The 26,920-nt window shown below is 42.6% G+C and overlaps 1 protein-coding gene across 1 annotated transcript in view; it reads left to right on the forward strand.

Moving 5' to 3' along the window:
* The first annotated feature begins 4,979 nt into the window (after window positions 1-4,979).
* Window positions 4,980-26,920, forward strand: part of Pon2 (paraoxonase 2) — a 33,569-nt gene continuing 11,628 nt past the window's right edge. Inside the window, exons 1-3 of the mRNA XM_006986871.4 lie at window positions 4,980-5,138; window positions 14,957-15,027; window positions 26,503-26,558. Coding sequence (XP_006986933.1) covers window positions 5,065-5,138; window positions 14,957-15,027; window positions 26,503-26,558 — 201 coding nt within the window. The 5' untranslated portion in view covers window positions 4,980-5,064. The remainder of the gene's footprint in view (window positions 5,139-14,956; window positions 15,028-26,502; window positions 26,559-26,920) is intronic.

Below are 26,920 nucleotides of genomic sequence, written 5' to 3' on the forward strand. Positions count from 1 at the left end.
CTCTTACAGTGGATTTTGTTGTGCCTTGTGGCTTCTCTCATACAGTAAACAGTGCTGCTTAATAAATAACAAGTATATTAACTTGTTGATCATAAATATTTTAAAATATGTTGTAATGATCTTTATGCTTCAGTTATAGCATTCTTGTTTTCTTTCTTATTTTTTCTAGTGCTGGGGAAAGAGCCCCAAGTCTCAAGCATATAGGGCTTTACTTTTTAATGTTTTGGAAAATAGCCTAGCAGCAAGGAGATATCCTTTACCCTCTATGAAGCCCTGGAGTGAAGTATTGAGAAGGCAAATGTTTCTCTTTCAGTAATAACTGCCTCTTTATAATATCTTGTCAAAGATCTCCCTTTTTGATACATAGGCAAGAAAAGGAGGTTGTGGGGTAGCCCTGCCGCATATTACATAAAATGAAGATAATTATGAGGCCTCTCCACAAACCTCCATAAACAGTACATATGACAATACTCTGCCAAGGACCACGAAAGGTCACAATAGGACTGATCATTGTAAGTATGGTCATGAAAGGCAGTGTGCTGCCAGCACCATTTCAATCTGTGAACCCATTGTTTCCGGTCCACAGTGAAATAAGCATGAAAAATTGAGAGTGAGTGTTTAGGGACTGTTATGGAAATGGGACAAAATAATTTTATGTCTGCTGTATCAAATGAAAGATTCGGGCTTGTATTTTAGATGTCTGAGATATTACTTCATTTTTCCCAGTAATTTGCTTTCATTGTGTTTTACAAAGGCAACGAAAAACCTGTCCGTCCCTACACAAAAGCTGAGAAGCATTGCTCAAAAGGTGTTATTAGTTTTTGAAATTTTGCTTAAGAACAGCAAATTTCTAATTACAAACCAGTCATACAACTGAGAAACACTGTTTCATATGGAGCATCAGGACTTGTCCATATATGAGCAGGTTCTGGACCAAGTTTGGTTTGTATTGAGTAACTTGGTTATTTGGTAGGCAGAAACCTGCCACACAAAACATGGAGTTGCATTCTTGATATTTCCTTATAATCCCTAATATCTGAAAGGATAGCTACATTATTCAAGAAATTCAACAATGAATCAGCATTCTTGTAGGGGAGAAACTGGAATTCTGATGTCCAACCCCCCAAAAAAATTGCTTATAAGAAATGGCTGCAGTTATGCCCAATGGCTGTGTATAACTATGGGAACTTCTTCAAGAGAAACTGCTTCACCTTGCAACATTCAGAAAGAGAGCGTGGTGAACAGTACTGTTCACATGAGTACAGAATGATGTTGACCTCACTGGCTGTGTTAATAGAATCAAAGCATGGCTGGGATCGAGTGATTAAGAGCACTTGCTGTTCTTTCAGAGACCTGGGGCTTGGTCCCAGCATACACAATGGATGGTTGACAACCACCTGCAACTCCACTCCAAGGGGATCCAATGCTGTCTCTGGCATCCATGGATACCTGCACACACAGGTACGCAAACACATGTAACTAAAACAAGTTTTTCAAGCTAAGTAAGTAACGCATGCTTTCTCTCAGATCCTCTGAGATGAGTGCTAAATTCCAGAATGTTGTTCCCAGAGCAGCAAGTCATCAACCAGCTCCGTGCTGACTGAAGTCAGCCAGTGGTTTTTTTTTTTTTTTTTTTTTTTAACCCCAGCTGTTGTCTGGAAACACTGTGAGGGCAAGTCTGGGCTTGGTGAGAAATACTCCCTAGACATTAAGAGTAGCACAGAATTAAATAAACTTTGTGATCTGTGACTTCATTTTACATGTGAACCATTTTGCCTGGTTCGTGCCTCATAGTACATGAAGCATATTTTTTTTTTTTTTTTTTTTTTTTTGGTTTTTCGAGACAGGGTTTCTCTGCATAGTTTTGCGCCTTTCCTGGAGCTCACTTGGTAGCCCAGGCTGGCCTCGAACTCACAGCGATCCACCTGGCTCTGCCTCCCGAGTGCTGGGATTAAAGGCGTGCGCCACCACCGCCCGGCCACATGAAGCATATTTTTATGTACCTCCCAGACTACCTAGGAATCTTCAAACAAGCTCTTAAACTTAAGCCAGGGTCCTAGGTAATAGTGCCACACCTTTCTAAATACTGATCATATTTGTGAGGTTCCTCTCCCTGATGATTCATGTTACAGATGATAGAATTCCATACCTGTCTGTCCAATTAGTCATAAGCCTCATGTCAGAGGCTGTCAGTTAAGAGACCCATCAATGAGTTAGAAGAATTTGAGGGTATATTTTAGAGTCAGAATGCTTGGGAAGGGAAGAAAAACACAAGGAAGAAAGGAAAGAAAAAGGGAGTAAGTTCAGAGCGGTTGATAAATTTGGATGAAGGGGAAAAAACACCTTAATTTCAAAGGAAATGTTGTTTTCTTCATTTATGAAGGTCAAAAGGCATTAATGACAGATTGTTACCAAAGGAAGTAACAGCTTCATAGTTCATTAGAGTTGTTACAAGTATCTTTAAATAACATGTTTATCCTCATTTGAGTTTCTTTTTTTCTATAAACACCTTTTATCTAGTCCAGACTAGTTTTCAACCCAATATTCTCCAGTCTCTGCCTCAGCTTCATGGGGGAGATTGCAGTCAGTCATCAACCCTGTGTAACATGAATCTAATAGGTCTTTGGTTTTTTTTGGTTTTTTGAGACAGGGTTTCTCTGTGTAGCTTTGCGCCTTTCCTGGGACTCACTTGGTAGCCCAGGCTGGCCTCAAACTCACAGAGATCTGCCTGCCTCTGCCTCCCGAGTGCTGGGATTAAAGGTGTGCGCCACCACCGCCCGGCCTAATAGGTCTTTTAATAAATAAAAACTAAATAATAAATAAATAAAAGAGAGCCAGATATCAGAGTAAATGCTGAAAGATCAGAGAGACAAAGGAACAAGCCACTGCCATGTCTTACCTCTAGGACTCCTCCTCCTGAAAAGGCCTCTCTCCTGTCTGTCTCCTGATGCCTTATATACCTTTCTCTGCCCAGCCATCACTTTCTTCTTAGTGCTGGGATTAATGGTGAGTGACTCCCAAGGGATTAAAGGTGTGTGCCACCACTGCCTGGCATCTATGTTTAATCTAGTGGTTTGTTCTGTTCTCTGGTCTTCAGAAAAATTTTATTAGAGTACACGATATATCACCACAACCCTGGCCCTTTGTCTCCATCTGAAAGAATGCTTCTAGATCTTTCTTATTTGATGTGTTAAAGATCACACTTAACACAAGGGTGCCATTAAGGGCACAAGGTGGTTTCCATGCTAGGATTTGGAGGGGTATGGCATTATTATATATTTCTGTGGCATGAACTCATTTTTAAAACACTTCAGTGATCACATTTCAGTGCAGTTGGTTTCTTTTGCAATCCCATGCATCTAATTGTGTGCACTAGCAAGCATTACTTTGCAAAGGTATCTGTAATGGAGAGTGCATGAAAGATACAGCCTTTGGGACTTAGAACAATTGTTCAGCTCTCCATCGGCCATTGGATACAACCCAGGCTCCCTCAGGGCTGGTCACAGATGTGTGGAGCAGAGAGATCTTTTTTTCTTTTCCCTTTGGTGAGGGGCCAGGTACAAACTGGCATCTGCTTTTTCTTAATGGCTGGTTACAAAACAGAAGTTTGGCCTGATGTGGCAGCATATGCTGGTAATCCTCTTGAGGGTAAGGCAAGAAAGCCTCAAATTCAAGGTCAGCCTAGGCAACAATAATAAAACACTGTCAAAGAATGATGTTCTTTCAGAATCCCCTGGTTTTAACTTCTGCATTAACTTCTGCAGGTAGCAATTAAACCCTGGAACAATTCGAAACTGATTTCAGATTATTGCAGTTACAGTCAGCAGCTGTTCCAACCTCAGTGAGTGAGCTCCCTTTTTATACCTTTTATTTCCTCGTGAATATAAAAATATAAGTGTACATAAATGTGAGTATTAAAATGAAAAGGGAGAAAGAAGAGAAAATTTACTAATACTCAATGAATTCTGAGTTTGTGGGATTTTGTCCAATATAAATCTTAATATAAAAGGATGTTATTCCACCTTTATTTTTGTAATGCCTGTCCAGAACTGCTTTTTTTCCCCAACTAAAAAAAAAAAAAGAAAAGAAAAGAAAAAGGAAAAAACTATTTGAAACATCATAGTTGGAGAGATGGCTGAGCATTAAGAACACTGGCTACATTTCCTGGGGTATTGGACAACATTTTCTGACCTCTGTAGACACCAGGCATGGATGTGGTGCAAATACATATATGCAAGCAAAACATCCATGCCCATGAAATAAAAAAACTAAACCAAAACATATTACTCTAGTCAGGGCCATGAGCGGCCCAAGCATTTGGAGGCAGGAGGATCAGAAGTTCACTGCCAACCTTGACTACATGAGACCTTGTCTTAAAAACAAAAAGAATTAAAAAAAATTACAACTCTAATATATATTATACATTTAGTATATGATGTTTAATAAAACAAAAGGAAATAAAAAGTACAATTTTAATATATATTATATATTTAATACATAATGTTTAATCCATTTTCGACATCATTTAATATTAAATACATTTTGTATTTAAATGTAAAAATATTGCACACCTATATCCAACAACCAAACTGTTCTGTGATTGTAGATGTGGCTCAGTATCTGCCTAATATGGACACGGTCCTGGGTTTGATTCCTCGCTTCTCAAAACCAAAAACAAAAAAAAAAATTAAAAAAAAATTTTAAAAAAAGGGGGGGGGGGAGGAAAAATGCCCCCAAACACCAAACCAAAACAACAGAAGCAAACCCCAAACTTAACTAAGGCAAGAAAACTCCACAAAGGTCACCCTAAAGTTTCCCAGGGAGCTGAGCAGGTGCAGCCGGGCGAGCTTTGTCGGGGTGTTTGGACAGGAGTCGGCTCAGTCGGGTTCCCACGCCGTCATGTGCGGGTGTGCTCCGAGGCGGCGGCGCCGGGCGGAGCCTGGGCTGCAGAGCCGGCGCTCGGGGCGGGGACCGGGCGCGGCCGTGCGCTCGGGGCGGGGAGCTGGCCCAGCGTCCCGAGCAGCCGGGCCAGGCCGGAGCCAGACGGCGGGCGGGTCCCGCGCCATGGGGCGGCTGGTGGCTCTGAGTTTGCTGGGCATCGGGCTGGCGCTGCTGGGTGAGCGGTTCCTGGCACTCAGGTAGGTGCTGCCGAGGACCCCGGGTCCCAGGTCCTCAGGTTGGAATGGCCCAGCAGCTTGTGGGGGCCCCGGTGATCGAGCTTCCGCAGCTCGGGGATCCCGGCGGAGGGAAGAACTTTGGATCATCGCCACCGGTGTCCCATTCACCCGTCCCAGCCCAGCTACCACGGCCTAGAGACTTTGTGAAAAGTTTCCTGGCCTTTGCTGGTGGCTAAGGAAGTTGCTCTGCCTAGGCGGACAAGTGAGAGCTTTGCAAATGTCCCAAGGGCAAACCCAGTGCTTTAATTTGAAAACAAAACTATTACTCATGCGTGGACGCTCTAATTATACAGTTTCATTTCAGGTCACTGGTGCTGTTCTCAGCCGGAACCCATCCCTCCCCACCATAATAGTTGGGGAAACTTCAGCGCTCCAGTCTTGGCGCTGGAGATCAAAGACGCTTGACCGAGGCAGCTACTGTTCTTACATCATTTCCTTATTTATTCACCAGAGCTCCAGGAGCAAGAGAGAGCGATTGCTAGATTTTAACTACAGCGAAAACCTTCTGGGTAGACATCATGCTTTCAAATTACCAATTCAAACTTTCTAAGCCTCTTGCAAAAGAGTTCCAGAACAGTTGAGCGCCTACTCAGTAATAGGTACACTTTTGGCCCAGGTTCCTGTAGAGAACTGGAAACCCTAAGTGAAGTCCTTTCTGATACAGGAGAAAACTATCGTAACTGGCTATCCCAAACAGGAAAGTCCCTTTCTAGAGTTAAAGGGAAAAGATGCAGTCCTCGGAGGTGTTCTGGAAGGAGGAAGAGCAATCTGACAGCTATGGTCGGTGAAGGAGACCAGCCCCTGTGGCAAGTGCAGAGCCAGCAAAGGGGCCATATTAGGGAAGACTGGGAGCAGCGTGAAGTCCGATGAGAAGGGCGGGGCAAACCCGGAGCGTGTGTTTGAGGCTGCAAAGTTGGGCTCTCCCTGACAGGCAACAGGGAGGTGTTAGTGCTTGTTGGTTGTTTAGTATCAAGCTGATCTAAGGGGTTGTGCATTGTACAAATGTGCCCGAAGCCGAGCAATGGATGTTAGGATATCCTGGAGCCCTGATGGTCAAGTGGCACCAGGTGACAAATTCTAATTCAGTTGGTCCAGGTGGGGCCTAGGCCTTCGATTTTTTTCTTTTCTTTTCTTTTTTTAAAGGTGAAGTCTCACTGTGTATCCTCTATTTTGAAGCCCAGTCTAGTCTTGAAACTCAGGATTCTTGGTCTCCTGACTTGCTGCTGTCACAGGCACACACCACCACGATCCACAGGATTTTCTTTTCTTTGACGTATAGCTCTTCCCTAAAGATCTGCAGTGTAGCTCAGTGACACAGCACTTGCCCAGCATGCATGAAGCTCGGGGTTCCCGCCCCAGCACCACGCTACAAAATCAAAACACAGGCCACACCCTTCTCTTGATAATCCTGTGTATTGTGTGCCGCATCAGGGTTGAGAGCTACTGAACTGGATGTGGGGAAAACAGTTAAAGTTTCACAGAAGGCTGGAAACGATAAAGGAGACCCAGACTGCATCTCCGGGAATGAGCGGCAAGGCCAAAGTGATAGTACGGCTTGCAAGATAATCCCCTGTCCCCTAGCTGCAGCTTCCTTCGCTTGGTGATAAGGCAGTGTGAAGAGTGTGGGGGTGGGAGCCTTGAACAAGGAGGGGTGCTTATGCCCGAGGTAGGGAGTGGCAATGTTGGCCTTCGTTGTAATGCTTCTGCAGAACATTCATGCATTAGATCAGTTTGGGCCATGCTTTGGTTTTGATCGATATAAGTATACATACTTATGGGCTACAATGTTCATGTTTCAACATATAAGACCTATGATGATAAGCACAGCCGTCACTTAAGCACTTGCTCCATTTTTTGAGATGAAGATGGTAAAACTCCTTCCTTTCTAGTTGGAAGCATACACTATTGTTATTTACGGTCGCTGCACTGCTGGAGACAGCAGACCTCCTTCTCCTGCCTTTTGTCACAGTGCTGTACCCTCTGGCCAATGGCTCCACTGCCACTGGCTCATCCTTAGCCTTGGGTAACCACTGTTATACTTCAACTTTTATCAGTTTTCACACTTATCTGTGAGTTTCCCCATTTTCCTTCCTTTTCTTCCTGACATCCTTCCTTTGCTGTCCTCAAACTCGATCCCTAGACCAGGTTGAACTCACAGAGATCTGCTTGCCTCTGCCTCCTGAGTGCTGGGTTTAAAGGTGTGGGCCACCACCACCACAACTGGCTCCTTCCTGGCTCTTTAAGACAGAGTCTCTCTCTCTCTAGCCCAGACTGGCATCTGTGTCATGAAATCTTGTTTCAGTCTCCTGAGGGCTAGATTACTGACATGCAACACTTTGCTGCTCCTTCATCCTTTTCTCTCACTGAATAGCATAACATTGTATCCATTTTACATGTCTACCACATTGTCCTTTCCCATCTATCTTTGCTAGACACTTAGGGAGTTTCCATTTGGGAGCTGTTGTGTATATGCTGAGAAGCTATCAGAACACAAGTGTCTCTCAAGTCTGAGTTTCATTTCCTTTGGATATATATCCAGTACTGGGATTGCTGGATCCTATACGGTACTTCTACTTAAATAAATTTTAAGACATCTCCATATGTTTCCACAGTGGTGTAACATTTAACATTATCACCCACAGTTTCAAAAAAGAAAGAAAGAAAAGAAAAGAAAAGAAAAGAAAAGAAAAGAAAAGAAAAGAAAAGAAAAGAAAAGAAAAGAAAAGAAAAGAAAAGAAAAATGTTCTCTTTCTGAACAGGGTGTGTAGCTCAGTGGTAGAGTTCAGCCTATGTGGGACCGTGTGTTTAATCTCCAGTCTAAAGATGTGCCCACTATTACTTTAGCTCCTTTTGGTAGCAGTCATTCTAACTAGTGAGACAATATCTCTTGGAGAGCTCCATTTGCATCTTGTGATGATTAATGACACTGGTTATTTCTTCACAAGCACCTTGGCTATCGTTTGTCTTCTAAGAAATCTCTACTCAGGGCTTTGGCTTATTTGGGGTTTTGTTTGCTTGTGTTGCTTGGTTTTGCTAATGCATTGTGCAAGTTTCTTACAGGTTTGGGCATTATCAAATGTATCTCCGATGCATCCTCCCTTTCTGTGGGTTGTGTCCCGAGTCTTTTGGTTGGTTGTTTCATTCGACAGAAGCTTTCCAGTTGGATGTAGCCTCTTGTTTCTGTTTCCTGTGCTTTCGAGGTCTTGAGACTTCAGTGATTTTGTGCCGTCTGTTCAGCTCTCAGTATTAAGAATAAGACACAAAAATTCCTGGGCTCACCCAGTCATCACTAATGGTTAAATCATTAATGTGTCCACGAGATGAATTTTTCTTAGTTATTAGTCAATGATCCCCCTGCTCTTACTAACCTTAAAGTCCAACGTTTAAGTCCCTTTGAGTGACAAGTATAGTTACAGATTTATGAAAAGTAACACGGACCACAACTGACATGGCTGGGGAGATGGCTACTGGTGAGTGCTTGGAGTGCAAGCCCAAAGACCTGAGTTCGAATCCAAAGTACTCACATAAAAATCCGACAGGGCCGTGTATGCCCGTAGCCCCAGGCTGGCTCTAGGTGATACGGTGGAGAGCAACAGAGGAAGAAACACGGTCCTCATATGATTTCTACATGTCTGCACATGGGTGCATACATCCACATCCACGCATCCACAAGGCGCGCGCGCACGCACACACACACACACACACACACACACACACACACACACACTGAATGCAAAGGGTAGATAATTTACAACTTGTTGAGAACATTCTTTACAAAACCCTGACTGAGATCAACTTTTATGAGTAGTGATTTTGTACCTTGTGACTTGGTGACTTTGTTGGAGAGGTGAAGCTCCAAATGGGATGACGCGAGAATAGGACAGGGGAGAACAGTGTTGTGTAGTTAGAGTGTTCCCTGTCCCAAACCCCCAAAACAACCATGTTTACCAGTTAAGTTTGGGGTTCATATAAATAGAGAATCATTTCGTGTGTGTATATATGCTATATGTATGTTTGTACATGTATGAATTTGTGCGTGCACACACACTCAGAGGTTGAAGGTGGACACTGAGTGCCTTCCTCAATTACTTTGTGCCGTATGTTTTGAAACAGGGTCTCTCACTGAGCCAGGAGCTCAGTGATTCCCCTAGCCTGGCTGGCCAGTGGACTCCATGGATTCCAGTGTCTCTGTCACCCTAGTACTGGGATTTCAGACCTGTACTACTGTGTACAACGTTCACATGGGTGCAAAGGACCAAGCTCAGGACCTCATGTGGGTACAGGAAATACTTTTCCAATGAGCCATCTCAGCAGCCCCCGTCGTTCTTAGCAATGTACATATAACATTTTTTAGTGTAAGCATGCAGTTTGCGACGACATCATTACACTAAGGACAGGTTTGACTAGGTACCCTGTATTAGTATGGTGACCATGTAACTGAAGGATAGCCTGGGTCTCCTGCCTGCAGTGTGGTGACAAGATCAAATGCAGCATGCTCCTCTCAGACTCTACTTCAAAGAACAGGGTGCTCCGAGCTCCCTGCTGGAAAGGCTTTTCAGAGCAAGCTGGCTGCTGTGTGCTGCTCTTTTTACCCTAACTAGTCCCTTCTATCTGCTTATTCAATTATTAAAAATGGGACTTTGGCTGCCAAGCTATTTCTCTCTCCTAGGATGCCCACTTAAATTTCAGCTTGCATTTTAGATAAACAATGGATAAATTTTCGTTAGGTTTGTCCCCAATGGATAAATGTCATTGAAGTTGTCTTTTATCCCACTGAGCTGTAGCTGGCTAAGGTTCCCTGGGGAAGATGCTCCATTGCCACCCTTTCTGCCCCTCCCTTCTTGGGCAACAGAGGAGAAAGTAGAGGTAGGCCGGCACTCCCAGGCTAGTTGCTGTCTGTTGCAGAGACAGACATGGACGAGTCATGAGACTTTAGTACACCAGAGAACAAAGCGTGGGCAGGAACCCCAAGACACAAGTCTCAACAGTTTGCTTGGATGCTTGTACCTTCAAAACTTTAAAAAATGTTATTGTCATTAGTGTGTGTGTGTGTGTGTGTGTGTGTGTGTGTGTGTGTATGTGAATGCACTAGGAGGACACCTTCTGGGAGTTGGTTCTGTCCATCTACCTCAGGTTCAGGTCAAGACTGAGTAGCAAGGACTTCCTTCACTTGAGCTATCACAGCAGCTGATGCCGGATGCCTTTTATCACATCTCTAACAGGAACGTTCTAGAGTTTCCTTCAGACCCCTTCAGAAGGGGCAGCCGTTTTAGTTCTGTCTTTGCCATCCTCCTCTTCATCATTTATTGTGTGACTGCAATGTGCTGCTCACTTTGTCCAGAGTCTAGATCTTCTTGGGTAGGGAGATGGCTCAGTAAAGCGGCCACTGGGCAACCATGAAGATTTGAGTTCAGCTCCCCAACACCACATAAAAGCCACCAATGTGAATGTCTGTCTATAAACCCAGCACAGACTTGGAGTGAGGAGAAGGTAACCCTGAATGAAGCTCATTAGTAAGCTAGTTTCACTAATCAGTGAGTTCCAAGTCCAGTGGGAGCTCTTCTTTCAAAAAATTATGTGGCCAGCCATTGAGGTAGACAACTGAGACTGACTGTTGGCCTTCACACATGCATGGGCAGATACACACACATATACTCCCAACACACACGTGCACCATGCATGCATACACATGCATTCAATAAGAGTAGAACTTCTTTATGTTAGGTGATAGGTAAACTTTAAAAGGAAAAAAAAATACAGGCTTTCATGTAGCCCAGGTTAGCCTCCTCAAATTTCCTATGTAGCCCGAGATGGATGGTCTTGGGCTTTAATGTCTGGTCTTCCTGCCTTCATCTGCTGAGTCCTGGAATTAAAGCTTGTGCAGGCAAGCCTAGTTTATGCCGAGCTAGGGACGAAACTCAGGGATTTGTGTGTGCCAGACGAGCCCTCCACCAGCTGATCTACGTACCCCAAAGGTACATTGATTGACACTTGAGGAGAACGTCCTTTTGCTTTTGTGCCTTCACTGTCTCCTTAGATAGATACTTTCCTTTCTCTAATTGGCCTGTAAATAACTGACTTCTGGAGAGATTAGCTGGTGAGTCCAACTGGGAATTCCTTAGGGCTGTGTCTGTGCTCTTCAGTTTCTAGTACCCTATGGCCCAGTTCCCGCAAAGCTTCCTGGCTTCCCCGTGATTGAACGAAATTCCCCAGGTTTACATACCTAAGAACAAATTTCAGTTACCTAGTGTAAGCATTGCAGGGGCCATAGGGGCAAATTCCAAAGGGCTTTCTAAGTCTGTGTATAGAAGATAAAGCTCCCTTTTTATATACATGTGTACACAGAAGATAAAGCCCTGTCAACTTTTTTAAATTCAAAGGCAGTGAGATACGGTGAAGAGAAAAAGTCTGGCTGGTGGTTGCAGGGTTCCCTTTACCCAGAGCACATTGCACCATTGTGTGGCATGTCTTACTGCTCCCTGTCTTCAGGTAGGATGACAACAGCCCTCTGTCCAGCTCCAGTCTAGGTAGGACCTGCTGTCTCCAGAAAGAAAAAGAGATTGATTTCCTGTTAATGACTGCCATTTAAGAATTCCGGGTTCATAGCCAGATAGCCCAAATCCACAGAAAGTGCTGCTTACCCTACACCCTGGACTAGTAATTTTACTTCTGTGTTGAGAGAATCCCATGGGACTCAAACAACTAGATTATTTGTATATTTGTGTGACTTAACCCTTCACTCTCGACTTGACATTCCCCGCAGGAGTGCAGAATGGCTGCGGTTGAAGCAAGCGTTGTGTGTGTGGCCCGGTTGTAGAGGAAGAAGGGAGGGTAGCTGGCTTTCTTGTTGTGTTGTTCCCACTAGGGAGAATTTTTTTTTTCCAAAAACTTAATTCCTTTGAATACACCTACATACAAGAAGGTCACGGTTCTTCCCACCTCTCCCGCGGGAAGACCGTGGAAGAAGTGTGAAAACTGGAGGTGGTGTTGTTCTGGGAAGCCATAGCATCTGGGGTAGATACAATATATAGAATATATATTCCAGTCGCTAGCAGGGGCAGAGAGCCCTTCCAGGGAAAATGGCTAGCAGTTACCAACTGGGGCAACTGGGCCGTGGAAGATTTAAGCAAATCTTCTCCTTTTCTAATAAAGGAGAGTCGGGGAAAATTCTCTGGTTAACTCAGTCACACTCAGCTCTCCTGTGACTCTACAGTATTATCACTAGATAGATTGCATCGATAGCAAAGGCACAGGGCACCTAACCTAGATGAAGATGCCCCTGTTTAGTAACAGTGCATCAGAACCTGCTACCTGGAATAAATTACATTTAGCTGCACAGTTTCTCAACTTAATAGGCCTCCAGCTTTCCTTTGAGAAGGTTGATGAGCATTGTTGCCATCCCCAGCTGTATATGGTGTAGCAGGCTTCATCAGCGAGTTGTATAAAATCAGCATCCACGATGACACAGGACGCTTACTAGAACCTGTTGATTAGATGCATCTCCACATCTCCACATCCCACAGTGTCGTCGTTGGTGGCATCTGGAAGTTTTCTAGGCTCCTCCTTACTGTATTTGTGAAGAAGACTGAGACCTACAGGGAGCCACTGACCTGCCAGGGGTCATGGCTGTAGTACTGATAACCCAAGAACCCAGATCTCTTCACCCTTGTCTGAGAAAAGAACCGGGAGAAAAGTCACGGCTCTCAAACAGCTGCAAGGAAGCTTGCCTCCGTCTCTCCGAGTTGGTTTTATCGTATGTTAGATGGAGCTGATGGTACCCAGTTCACCGGGATAGTTGGAGAATTTAATGAATTCACTGAGGTATATCGGATAAAACAGCGACCAACGTAGATCCACAGCAAATTATAGCTATTTTTACTGTTCCTTCCTTCAATCACCATGACCACTGGCATCATTTCTGTCGGTACTGTTCTTGCGACAGCCGCTTCAATTATTTATACCTCTTTTTGTTGTTGCTATTTGCTTTAAACTGCTCTAGGAACATATAGGACTGAATTCATTATATTCTATTGCATTCGCTTTAAAACTTTTATTTATTTAATGTATCTTTTATTGCCTTTACATACTCACAGAGTATTTATTTGCTTTATGGCTGCATTTTAAGGAATAGAATGTGATTTGATTGCATTATTTTTGTTTTGGCACCAGAAAGATGGCTCAGAGGTTAAAGTGCCTCCTGTACAAACCTGACGTGTGAATTCTATCCCCAGAACCCATTAACGGTGGGAGAAGAGAACCCAATCCACAACAGTGCCCTCTGACCTCCACATACTGTAAGACCTGCTTGCACCTCCCAACACACATTATCCTCACATACATTCATAATACATTTAAAGCATTTTTCTGTAAACTTGACAGATGCTATGAACAGCCACGTGTAGTTGGCACCATCCCATAGGTTCTGGGTTATCTAGGCCCAGGCATCCTGTTGGCTAAGCCCCTTCTTCAGGCCTGGGAGGCAGAAGCTGTCAGAGACTGGGACAGGGGAGCACAAAACAAATTGCTACTTTGACTCTTAAATGTATGGCTGTGGAAACCACGGTGGAAGTGTAACATTCCCTGTGAGTTTGCAGGCTGCAGAACAGAGACAGAGGATGAGAACACAGGAGGTGGGTGCAGAAAGCCAGGAGTATGTGGCCTTCAAAATAAAAGTTTCCATGTGTGCCGGCCCAGACTGCCTGGCAGGCGTCGGGGGCGTAAGGGAAGCAGGGGATAACCCCCTAGTCCCCAGCATTCCTTTATTATTACTTTGCAGTCTTCCTTAAACAACCCCACAACACACACGTGCACTTGAGCAAGTAATTCTGTTAGTTACAAACGTGACTGCTGTTCTCCAAACTTCTAATCCCCAAAAATATTATCAAAAGGATGGGGACTTTCTAACTCCTTAATAACTGTTTCTGAGCCTCTGCTGTGTGTCAGGCTATGACAAATTGCTAGTGTCTTTTAAAGTTTTTAATACTGGAAACATCCATGCATCACAGGCTGGTCTCAATTTCTCTACATCCCCCGAGGATGAACGCAGACTGCCGATCCTTCTGCCTCCACCTCCTGAGTGCTGGGACTGAAGCCATGTGCCACCACACTGAGGGGCACACTCAAGGCTCTGTGCGAGTCAGTAAAGGACTCTACCCATGGTGCCCCATCCTCAGCCTTTTCTTCCTTCCTTTTTGAAATTGCATTCGTATTTTGACTTTGTACATGTGCCAGGGTGAGAAGGATACCAATGTAGAGGCAGAGGACAACTTGTGGTGACGCTTTCTCCTTCCACCAGGTGAGTCCTGGGGATGGAAGTCAGGAGGCCAGGCTTGGCTGCAGGCACCTTTACCCACTGAGCCAGCTCACTGTGCACCCCACCTCCCCAGCCCTTTGAGAGCTCTCCCCACAGAGAGAAACTCACTGCCATTTTTCATCATTTGGATCCTCAGTAGAACGATGGGCTTCTGGCTGAACATCTGCCCTCCCTTCCCGAGATAGAGCCATGAGACTACAGAGCTGGTGCTCTGTTTATATTTTTCCAGGAAATTGCAAGCGTGTGTTATTTATTGAGTTCACAGCTCTATCTTTCAACCCTGTCCATGTGGAGAACTAAGTGCTCCATGCAATTAATGTTGTTTCTTGTGCTTTGTATGTTCCTACATGCATTTTCACGCCATCTCTCTCATAATCCTTTATGGCTTGCTCTATGCCACTTAAAAACCTTTCTGAGATGAAGCAGGAAACAAATACACAAACAGTTCTCTTTTGTTTTCCACCAGGAACCGACTCAAAGCCTCCAGAGAAGTAGAGTCTGTAGACCTTCCAAACTGCCACTTGATTAAAGGAATCGGTATGTATGAGAAGATGCTTGCGGTTCACGGTACCGTCTGGTGCTCGCTGGCAGGTGCTGTCTATATCTCTGCTGTCATTCAACAGTTATTAGTACAGCTCGTTCTCTGGCCCATTCTTTTTGGTCTTAGGATTCCTGTATTTCTTCTTTCTTAGGCCAATTCATTGTGTATATGTTCATTGTTTGATTTCTGGTTCCCTTGGGGACGTCTTTAAATTGTTTATATAGTTATATCGTTAAAACTTTACATGCCCCTGCGCTGTGTTCTGACGTCTTAGTGGTCAACCAGTGGTGGGAATTTGGGAGGAAGGTGTATTCTACATAAGTAGGAACAGTATTGATCTTGCTCACCATCCTGTCACCAACATCTCGTCTTCTCCCTGAAAAAATTATTGGGAGACTTATTAAGGCAACTCCAGTCAGTAGGGCATGGGACTCTTAATCCCAGGGTCATGGGTTCATGCCCCACATTGGGTGCCAGATATAGGGGGATTTATTAAGGCAACTCCATGTAGTTAAAAAGGAGGCTTATTTGGGGGTTAACTTACAGCCAGTAAAGGGGTTGGTTACAGGATCCAGGAGAGATGAAATGCAGTCCAGCAGTATTCTCTAGAGAACTCTGCTTGGTCTATCATCCAGCATCCAGGATCACAAGGAACCAAGAGACCTCGGGTCTTAAGGGCTCCCATCTTTGCCCTGCCCCAGGGGCAGGTCATAGGTAGGCATGACAGTTACAAGAAGCCTCACTAGGGGTAGTACTTCCAGGTCAAAGCTGGAACAGCTATCCACTTCATACAATTGATGCTTACTACTATTTATTGGGAACAACAACAGCAGCAGTGTGTTAGTTACTTTTCTGTTGCTGTGAAGAGTCACCATGACCAAGGCAACCTATAAGAGAAAACATTCAATTAGGGGCTTGCTTAACAGTTTCAGAGTTAGTCCATGGCCATCATGACCAGGAGTGCAGAAGCATGCAGACCGCCATGTCACCGTAGCAGTAGCTGAGATCTCACATTTGATACACAATTTTCAGAAAGATGGGCCTGCTTTTGAAACCTCAAAGCCCACCCTTAGTTACACACCTCCTCTAACAAAACCACACCTCCCAGTCTTTTGTAACCACCTTCTCTAACTGGGGACCAAGCATTCAAACATACAAGCCTATGAGAGTTTTTCTCATTCAAACCATCAGAGGAGCAACAACAAACTCTTATTTAATCTTCTTAGCTGTGAACACCGAAAGGGAGAGCAGATACTCAGGGTGGGTCCTGCCCTCCTGACTCTAGGTAGGATGTGGCATGGTGTCCAAGTCTCAGGGGCAGCTTCTAAGAGCAGCTCGGGTCTTCAGCAGACAATGAGGGATCTGAACAGGCGCAGTGGGCCTCTCCACCTTCTCTGTAGTTTCCTCCAGGGCAGAGTCCCTGTCTTGTTGGTTTTTACCTTTGCCATCTACCAAAGTCCCCAGGAGTTAGTAGATTCTTGGTAATTACTTTTAACTTATCAGCAGGTGACAGAAATGCTGGCTTGGGCTTTTCTTAACGGCAGCCCATGGTGTGATCAGAGACAGTCAGATGTCAGAACACCTTGTTTCCTGCTCTGGTCCTGTTACACACACTTGCAGCATGAACGTGGGCAAAGCTTGGGCTTCCTGTTTGTTGCTTATAATGTTGACTTTGAAGATTTTTAGACTCAAAAACTCTTGGGCTTTTTTTTAAAGAATTCTCTGAGCTGTAGGATGGAAGTAACATTGTGCCCCTTCTAGCCTTTGTGAGACAGTGTCTGGCCATGGGAGAGAGAGTTGGATTTTGCTCAAAGCAGATTAAAATTTATCTCGTGCAGAAGTGTCCTGCTCCTTATAGCCAATAACACTGTTAATAAGTTTGAATATTTCTGAATCAGAGTTTTTCACTTAATGCTATGTTTTGGTCAATTTTATCCACATAACTACCTTCCTTTTTAATAGCTGAACATTACTCTCTATGAGAAGTTCATATAAACATTTTGTGTTCAAATGCAATCTAAAGTGGCAAACAGAACAGTCTTCAGCAAACTTCATTCTTTCTCAGAGGCATCTCTAGAGATTCCCCCACAGACTTAGTGCACATGAAGGTAAATATATACATGCTTGTTGTCACAAATGGCATCCTAATGAGCTGTTGTCCTTCCGGCAGCACTATGAATTAGAATATGTAGATCTATTTCTCAGGTTTGTACAGGTGTCTGTATGTACAGGTGTGTGTGTGTGTGTGTGTGTGTGTGTGTGTGTGTGTGTGTGTGTGTGTGTGTACGTGTGCTTGTGAGTGTGCTCCTGCACTCATTCACAGGTGAATGTGTATGTTTTGGGGGGGGGGCATTTGTGTGTATAGGTGTGCAGACTACAGGACAAGCTCAGCTAATGTTTCTTAGGTGCTATCTATCTTGCTTTTCTTCATTTTGTTTGGAGACAGTATTTCTCATTTGCCTAGACAGGATCAAACTCAGGTCCTTATGTCGGCAAGGCAAATACTTTATCACCTGAGCTACCATGACCGTAGTCCCATGCCGGCCTTTCTTTTGTTGTTCTTTTGTTTACTTTGGGGGGGTATGTTCATTTGTTTGCTTGTTTTTGTTTGAGATATAGTCTATGTAGCCCTGACTAGCCTGGAACTCACCACATAGACCTGCTTGTTTGGCCTCAAATCATAGAATACTTCCATGTTCTATGATTTATTTGTTAAGTTTCCTTTTAATGTACATTTGCTATATTGGGAGGCTTTTTGTTTCTTTAAATTTTTAAAAAGTATGTGAGGTAAAATGCAGAGTTCATCATTTTAACCATCTGAAGTATAAAATTCAGTAATGTTAAATGTATTTTCATTATCAGAGAACTTATACTTTATACCAGGCTAAACTGGAACTCACTTTTGTAGCTCAAACTGACCTTGAACTCATAAAAATCCTTCTGGGGCAGGAGGTGGTGGTGCACTCCTTTAATCCCAGAACTTGGGAGGCAGAGGCAGGCAGATCTCAGTGAGTTCAAGGCCAGCCTGGTCTACAAAGCAAGTTCCAGGGCGGTCAGGACTGTTACACATAGAAATCTTGTCTCAAAACAACAACAACAAAATCTTTCTGCTCCTGACTTGCAAGTACTAGTATTACAAGTATGGGTTCCCATGTTGGGCTTTAAGGCTAAAAAAAAGTCTATTGTATATATGTGCCACATTTGTTTACCCATTGGGCTGCTAATTATAATCTCTTACCTTACCTTATAATTTCCTGCCCAAATTACAGAGCATTTCCAGAGGAATCTCATCTTAATCATTAATTCAGCAAAGGAATTCTACAGACTACCTTAGAAACAAAAGGGGGCAGGATATTTATTTTGATTAAGGTACCTAATATTTTAAAACTGAAGAAATGCCTGATGTAGAGTAGCATACCCTGTTTCCAGGACATAAAAAAGGAGAAGAAAAAAGAGAAAAGGAAGGGGAAAGATGGAAGTGGGAAAGAGGAGAAAATCAAACAAAGCTGAACTAAATATCAAATTGGGAAAACCAGCAGCTGCTCACCCTTCCAACTGACTCTCAAGGGGAATTGTGCAAACATTTCCATTACATTCTTTCTGTCATAGATATTCTAGAGCTGCCTCAGTCTACAAAGTTATGCCTTATTATTAAATATTTACATGAAACAGATTAACCCTCAAACTTTCTAACTAAGTAACTTACTTTATCCTGTTCAGTCAGAATACATAAGGAACATCAAATGAAACTTTGTTTGTTTACTATATGAAACACAAAGATTTCATATTCTTTTCCTTTTTAACTTTTTTAATGATAAATGTTTATGTTTCTTTGGGGTACAGTATTATAATTTTGTACATTTATGCAATCGGCAATGATTAAATCAAATAAATCAGATTTCCACCTCCTCAGATACTACTACTACTACTAAGTGTTGAACATCTTCAAACTTTGCCGTCTTTGTTATTTTAAAGGACCTACTTAGTGGTATAGACCGAGCTTACTCTACCGTGCTATAGAACATCAGGACAACGTCCAACCCTATTTTGGCATGAATTGTTCAGTCTGCTATTCTCCTGCCTCCTTGACTTCCCAGCATCTAGTGGCCTATGTTATAGTCTCTATTTCTGTGTGACAAACATTTTTTTAGCTTCCACAACTGAGTAAGAACAGGTTACCTCTTCTCTTTCTGAGCCTGGTTGTTCTGACAACACAAAATCTTCCAGGTCAAGTCTTGTTGCTGCAGATGAGAGGAGACTGTCCTTTGCCTCTTCATTTTTGTTGTATAGAGGTTTTTGGTTTGGTTTTGGTTTTGGGGAGAGGCTCATGGTGTAGCCCAGGTTGGCCCAAAAGTTATTGTTTACCTCCATCTAGCCTCAAACTCATGATCTTCCTGCCTCAGCTTCTTGAGTGCTGTGATTACAGCTGGCTCAAGATTTCATCCTTTTGTAGTAGAATAATATTCTAATATAACTACAGATGAGGTCTACCAAATTTGTTAAGTCTACATCCATGGGTGGACATCTTGATTGAGTCTATCTCTTATCATTGTAAGTATCGCTGCAATAGCATAGTCATACAGATATGTCTTTGATTTAATGACTTCATTTCTTTGGATATCTACCCAGTCGAGGGGTTGCTAGATCATAGGTAGCTTGCTTCAGTGAACCTCTGCACTGCTGTCCACAATGACTATGTTATTTACACACACACACACACCACCACCACCACCACCACCACCACCACCACCTGCAGCAGGTAAGACTTCCCCTTTCTCTGCATCTGCACCAACATTTCTTACTTTGGGGGTCTTTTTAATTAGAGCCATTCTAGAGGATTGAGATATATCTTATCTTACTGTAGTTTAGACTTGCACTTCCTTAATAATTAGATATTCAACGTTTTTGTTGGCTCTTTGTATGTCTTCTTTCTATAAATGTTTACTGGGGACAGTAAACATTTTTGTTTACTGGGGACAGTAAACATTTTTGTTTACTGCCCATTTTTCAGCTGGATTTTGTATTTTGGTGGTTTGGTTTTGCTCTGGGATTATCTGAATTTTTTATGCATTCTGCACACTAACTCCTTTTCAGATGAACAGCTGATGCATGTGTTCTCCTGTTCTTTGCCTTTTCTCTTCACCTCGCTGAAAGGTTCCTTACACAAATCAGTGATCATCGTTGCTCTTTCGTTTGTGTGTTTGTGAATAGATACTTAACAGAGGGACTTCTGTCTTTAGGAAATGTTTCAAGTTTTGGTAATGATCACTGAATTACCATCAAGTGGACAAAACTGATAATGCCACCAATTTATAACCACACTAAGTCCCAACAGCATTTATAGTAATTTCCCAGCAAAAGCCAAGTCTCTGTGTTAGCACAGAGTTTCTGTGCAGGTGTGCTGCTGACCCCATGTTCTTTTCATGTCTTTCTCATGAATCTGTCCCCTTTTCTTCATTGCTGTCTTTGTACTTCCCTAGCTCCTTCTCCCTGCTCTGAATAGTTCTCATGGGGCTTCTTACTGCCATCCAGACGTTTAAGGGGAGCACCCAGACTCAGGATCAAAGCCAAAAGGCAGGCCGACTTGATTTCTGCTGGATGGTGCAGCCAGTCCTAAAACTGAAGGTTTTGTGGAGTCCCAAGTAATCCAACAACTTACTTTATCCTGCCTCCTGGCAAGAAGAGAGAGAGAGAGAGAGAGAGAGAGAGAGAGAGAGAGAGAGAGAGAGAGAGAGAGAGAGAGGAGAGAGGAGAGAGGAGAGAGGAGAGAGGAGAGAGGAGAGAGGAGAGAGGAGAGAGGAGAGAGGAGAGAGGAGAGAGGAGAGAGGAGAGGAGAGGAGAGAGAGAGAGAGAGAGAGAGAGAGAGAGAGAGAGAGAGAGAGAGGAGAGAGGAGAGAGGAGAGAGGAGAAGAGAGAGGAGAGAGGAGAGAGGAGAGAGGAGAGAGGAGAGAGGAGAGAGAGAGAGAGAGAGAGAGAGAGAGAGAGAGAGAGAGAGAGAGAGAGAGAGAGAGAGAGAGAGAGAGAGAAGAGAGAGAGCCTCAGAACTGGTCTGACAAGACCCAAGAGACATCTATGAAGGGCGCTGGACAAGAGTGGGAGGCAGGGTCACTGAACTCTTTGGTTACTTTTGCTATTGAGTTAATAATTGTCACATTATTAAACAGCCCTTGGCTCTGTGAAGACCACCTTCTGTGATTTTCAGTCTCAGAGAAGACAACAGGGCACAATCAGACACATTACTGGACAAACTGCCAAATGTGTTCCTGTTACAGCTCACTGGAATGGAGCGTGCCTCTGAGGAAAACAAGCCCAGTAGCATTTGTATTCTGAACAGGCGTCTGTCTGCGTTTGTGACCTTTATGTTGTGATGTGTGTGAGCTGCTGTCTGGAATTGGAGAGAAGGGGGAGATGTGTCACCTATGCCCCCTCTCCTGAAGTGTTTAATGCCTCTGAGGCTCTTCAGAAGCCAACAGAGCGGAGACGATAAGTGATTAGAAGCACATTTGGGATACATTTTTGGATCTAATTACAATTGTGCTTTTTTTCCTCATTCTGTTTTGTTTTTGCTCTGTGGTTAGAACACACCATATGAACATTTGCTGAGTGCCATGTTAGCAATGTGTAATGGATAATAAAACCTCTGGGTATAAATATTGACAGCAGGTGCTTGTCCGATGGTCTTTGATTACAAGGAATAAGTGTGTTGGGCCAACATCCCCATGGACACAAAAACACCTTTTTGTGGTAGGCACAAGGATAAGGATGAACTATTTGGGAAGACTTTAGTAGTTGTCTTAAGACACTTAACACTAATCCATTCAAGAGTGGAGACTCCGTCCTGCTAGTGCTCTGTCTCCATCTCTCTCTCTCTCTCTCTCTCTCTCTCTCTCTCTCTCTCTCTCTCTCTCTCTCTCTCTCACACACACACACACACACACACACACACACACACACACACACACACTACAGTGCTATGTTCATCATCACTGGAAATGAACTCTTTGTAATTCTTAAGTGTTTTAGATGTATATCTGTCACATACCATATCATAATGTCTGGCAATCAATAATAGGTATTAACCATGTACCATACAAGATGTGTATTTTCTGTGATGAAGAAGTCAGTTTACTACTTACTGAATTTTTAAATTCCTCCTGGTCTATCTTATAGGCAAGCTTTCACATACTGACAATTTCATGTAATACCAGCATCTATATAATCAAAAGTATAATGCCAAGAACCAGTTAGATTGAGCTTAGCTTAAACTCAAAATAATCTCCTTTTCCAAAAGCTAGACGTTCAGAGTTATAGACTAGACAAAGTTTTTAACTTCTCAATCACTGCACTCAATTCTCCTGAGTTTGTTTTGGGTTTAGACCTTTTGTCATCTGCTCCACAATCCACCTGTGTGAAAAACAGACAAAGAAGCCCAAGTCAATGAAATACAGAGTTACATTTCTTTTTTTCCTTTTTATGACACACAAGAATCTGAGAGCTAAAGAGTCCAGATAATTATTCAGATATTGTACATTATTTTTAAATGTAGTATCTTTTTTTCTGAGTGAATGGCATAGACACCAGAGTAGTGAATCAAAAATTTGGAAAGAGGTAGGGTATGGTGATATAGACCTGTAATCCTGAAACTTGGGAGGCAGAGGCAGAAGGAACACCATAAGTTCAAGGTCACCTTAGTCTATTTTGTGAATTTCAGACTAACTTGAGCTACAAAGTGGGACTAAAAATAATAATAATAAATAATAATGATGATAATAATAATAATAACAACAACAAATAGACAGGCTACAGTAACACACATGCACCCTTTTGGTTTTGTTAAGGGCTAAATCACTGTCAGAAAGTTACAGTAGTTTGTTTTGATTTTTCTGTTACATGGTAGTCTAGCAAAGGACTCAGAGTGATCAGATGGCTGCTTTGTATGTCAACATTCACGATCAAAGGTTAATGATGTAATAAAACTGTCTCCAACATATTGCTTCCATTTTTGTCCAAGATTACAACCTCATTTGTTGGCATTTCAATGCAGGAAAGGGTAGGAAAGACTGTACATAGTTTTTTTCTTTTTTTTTATCTTATTTTGCCGAATGGTTGTGCATATCTTCTATCCTCATGTCCTATTGACCTGAACTTACACACGTGGTCATCGGTGTCAGCAGGAAATTGTGGCGGCTGTGTTGTCATGTGTCTGTTGCTAGAAGGGAAGCGGGAGGTGGGACCAGAAAACCACTGGCCTTCTCTGACAGGGATGATCGACAGTTGCTGAAATAACAAGACATAGGGGAGTGTGGATCTAGGGAAGAGCTGGCCTTCTCTGATGCAGACGGACAGTTGGTGACGTGAGAAGAAGGGTCTAAGCAGATGTGCTAATTGAGAAGAATTTCTAGAGAAAGGGTTTTAAAGAAAGCTTCAAGATTTGAGCTGGTGATGATTTTAGTAAAAAGCATGAAAGCAAAAATTTGGGGAGAAAACCTCAGATTTGGAATTGTCCATGACTGAATTTACAAAGTGAAATGTATGTATGTATGTATGTATGTATGTATGTATGTATGTATGTATGTATCTATCTATCTTTCTTTCTATCTATCTATCTATCTATCTATCTATCTATCTATCTATCTATCTATCTATCTTTCTTTCTATCTATCTATCTATCTATCTATCTATCTATCTATCTATCTATCTATCTATTATTAATCGATCATTGTGTGGAAGTCAGAGGACAGCTTTGGGGAGTAGGTTCTGTAGGCCCCAGGATTCAAATTCAGATAGTTAGGCTGTGTGACAAGCTCTACCCGCTGAGCAATCTTGCTGCATACATGTGATTTTTTAGGGAGAACCAGGTTGTAGTTCGAACAGAAAGTTCACTAAATAATAGGCTGATACTCATAGGTCATAACAAAGGACTCCAATCCCACCTTCCCAGTTGGAGACATTGGTTGGTTGGTTGGTTAACTGACTGATTGACTGATTGATTGATTTACAATCTGCTTAATGTTTCAGAGGCTTCTCTTCTTATATAGAAAATATGAGAAAAGGATACTACTTCTCAGTATTCTGAAATTATTGGAAATTACTTACAAAGAGCTTGTAGTTTGTAAGCACTGAATTCCATTAGCAACTATGTCTGCTGATATTACTATTGAGTCAGAGAAGGGAGAAAGCTTCTTCCTGCAGAAATGATTTCACTTGGAGCCATTGGAGGGTGATGGGAGCTGATAAAAACTGACTGTGGTATTAGCTCTAGACAAGGACATGGGAAAGTAGATCTGGAAAACGTTCCAAAATAAGCAAGACACAAAGTTCAATTTCCTGACTGGAGTGGGGCCATAGGATTAAACAGGGGATAAAAAGGTACAATGTGGCTGAAATGAAATGTTTTTGAAATTTGTGTACTTAGTTATTAATGCATTACTGGCATTTGTAGAAACTTGTATCTTTATCTTGTTATTGAGTTATTTGTTCATTTACTTATGCATGCATTTAGCTTGGGGGTTGGGGGTTGAACACAGCCCCACACACACCAGGCATGAATCCTGTTACAACGCTATTCCTGTTGCTTGTAGAAAGTTTGAAAAGCGAAAAGAATAAAGTAATAAAACTCGCTCAGCCTTCTCCCACTCAAGAAACAGTGCTGATGTTTTGTTATCTTTTTTTATATGCATGAATATGTACATGAAGTTAAATTTTCTTAAATGATTTTCAGGGAGGAAAGTCAATTGAGTTTCTACTACATGGGCTCAGAAAAAAATCCTTCAGCTGGAATTACATGTGTGTTTCTGTGTGTCTGTGTGCACATGTATGTGGGCCACCTGAGGCCAATGATAGTTAACTCCTAAATTGATTTAAACATTGTGAGAGTCTCTCTCTCTCTCTCTCTCTCTCTCTCTCTCTCTCTCTCTCTCTCTCTCTCTCTCTCTGTTTTGTTTTTTGTTTTTTGAGACAGAGTTTTTCTGTGTAGTTTTTCGCCTTTCCTGGATCTCGCTCTGTAGACCAGGCTGGCCTCGAACTCACAGAGATCCGCCTGCCTCTGCCTCCCGAGTGCTGGGATTAAAGGCATGTGCCACCACTGCCCGGCTCTCTTTTTTTCTTTCAACTCAAGCATGAGCTTCGTAGATGTGATAATAACTACATAGCATCTAATGTCAAAAGTTGAACATACCAGGATATTTGGTGGTTCTTAGACATTTGGAGTTTATCACAGCCCTTTGCATGAATCTGCTATAAATCAAGAACCCTTGTCACAGAAAAGTTCTCATCTGCAAAATAAACAATACATTTTTCAATGTGCAGAACTTCAGCATACTCATAGATTTCCCAAAGCCTGTCTGTGGCCCTCCAGGGACCCAAGGTCCCCTCCCCACCACTAGAACATGCTTAAGCATCTTTTGTACTAAGACTTCCTTCTGAGGAGCTGACAGGGGCTCACTGTTATAAAGTAAACTTCCTTGTGTTCTCAATTAGGTTTTTTTGCTTTTCTGTTCTATGATCAGGTAAGAGATACAGGGGGGCAAAAGCCACCTATGGGCAGGGTCATGAATCAAAACCTGAACAGTGGCATAAATGCTTTTTGGTTTTGACAGCCTAGAAATTTTCTCAGCCGTAACCTTTGGAGTGGTCTTAAGGAGGAAGATTAGATCTTGTGGACTGAAAGAATGAGTCATGATTTGGCTTAATATAAGCCATTTTTATCCCTTTCTTGTGTTTGGATCTCTATTATCTGTCTGCGAAATGTGTACAGTGAGGCCGTGGGGAAGGTCTTTTGCCTAATTCTTTGCTATACTGTGTGGAGGTTACTGCCGACAATCAATAACAATCAATAGTAATTGTAGCCTAGCCCAGGGACTGGAATCAGAAGCTGTGGTGGGCATAAGTTTACCGCACTTGTCATTCATTTTATTTTGCTAGTTTTTCCTATAACTTTAAGATTAAATTGGAAGTTTTATTTGCTTATGAGAACAAATAGCCACTTTTTCTTTTCCATTTTTTTTTTGAGAGGGAGTATGTAATCCCAGGTGTTTTCTCTCTGTTAATGAGAAAAATGTCTTTTTGCTTCAGACTGAATGAGCAGCGAGGGGGACAGGAGATTTGCATGGTTAAATGACTGTGGGCCCTTCCTTGTGGAAGTAATATTCCCCTGTTGTCAATTACTTCTACATAGACATCTGGATGTTTACCCTACAAGTGTGCAGATGTCAACTTGTTCTGTATCGAACTTGAAAACGTGGTGATAACTTGACTTTGATTTGAGTAAACATAAAATATCTAGCATTTAAAGTCAGAAGTTCACTGTGGGAGAGAGTTGAGACTGACATTTATTAAAAACAATAGTGCCTTGGAAAAGAAATTGGAACCATCCCTAAAGAAATAGATAAAGTAAACAAAGCCACAGTTATGCTATCTTAAACCAATAGCCAAGTTTGATAATGACATTTATCTCCTCCTTGAACTTGCAGAAGCTGGCGCTGAGGACATTGACATTCTTCCCAATGGTCTGGCTTTCTTTAGTGTGGTGAGTAGCATCTTCTTGTCCCCCACACAGTCAGGCACAGACCAGGCTGTTCATTTAAGCCCATAGCGTAGAAACAGATTTTAAATTCCTCACCTCTCAAAGTAAATTCGGAGAAAAAGACAGGGCAGGTTGGATTGGGCAGTGTCCTTCAGCTTTTCCGAGTGCAGAGCTGAAGAGTCTCTGCTAACTGATCGATTGCCCTTTGTCTCCCAGCTGCATAGTCTGGTCTACAGAATGAGTTCCAGGATGGTCGGGGCTATACAGAGAATCCCTGTCTTGAAAAAATAAAATATAAAAATAAAAACAAAACAAATGTTTAAAAGCAGAGGGATACTGGAATAGTTGAGGCTGTTACTGTAATT

This window comes from Peromyscus maniculatus, chromosome 3 (genome assembly GCF_049852395.1).
Source record: "Peromyscus maniculatus bairdii isolate BWxNUB_F1_BW_parent chromosome 3, HU_Pman_BW_mat_3.1, whole genome shotgun sequence".
NCBI classification, from domain to species: Eukaryota; Metazoa; Chordata; class Mammalia; order Rodentia; family Cricetidae; genus Peromyscus; species Peromyscus maniculatus.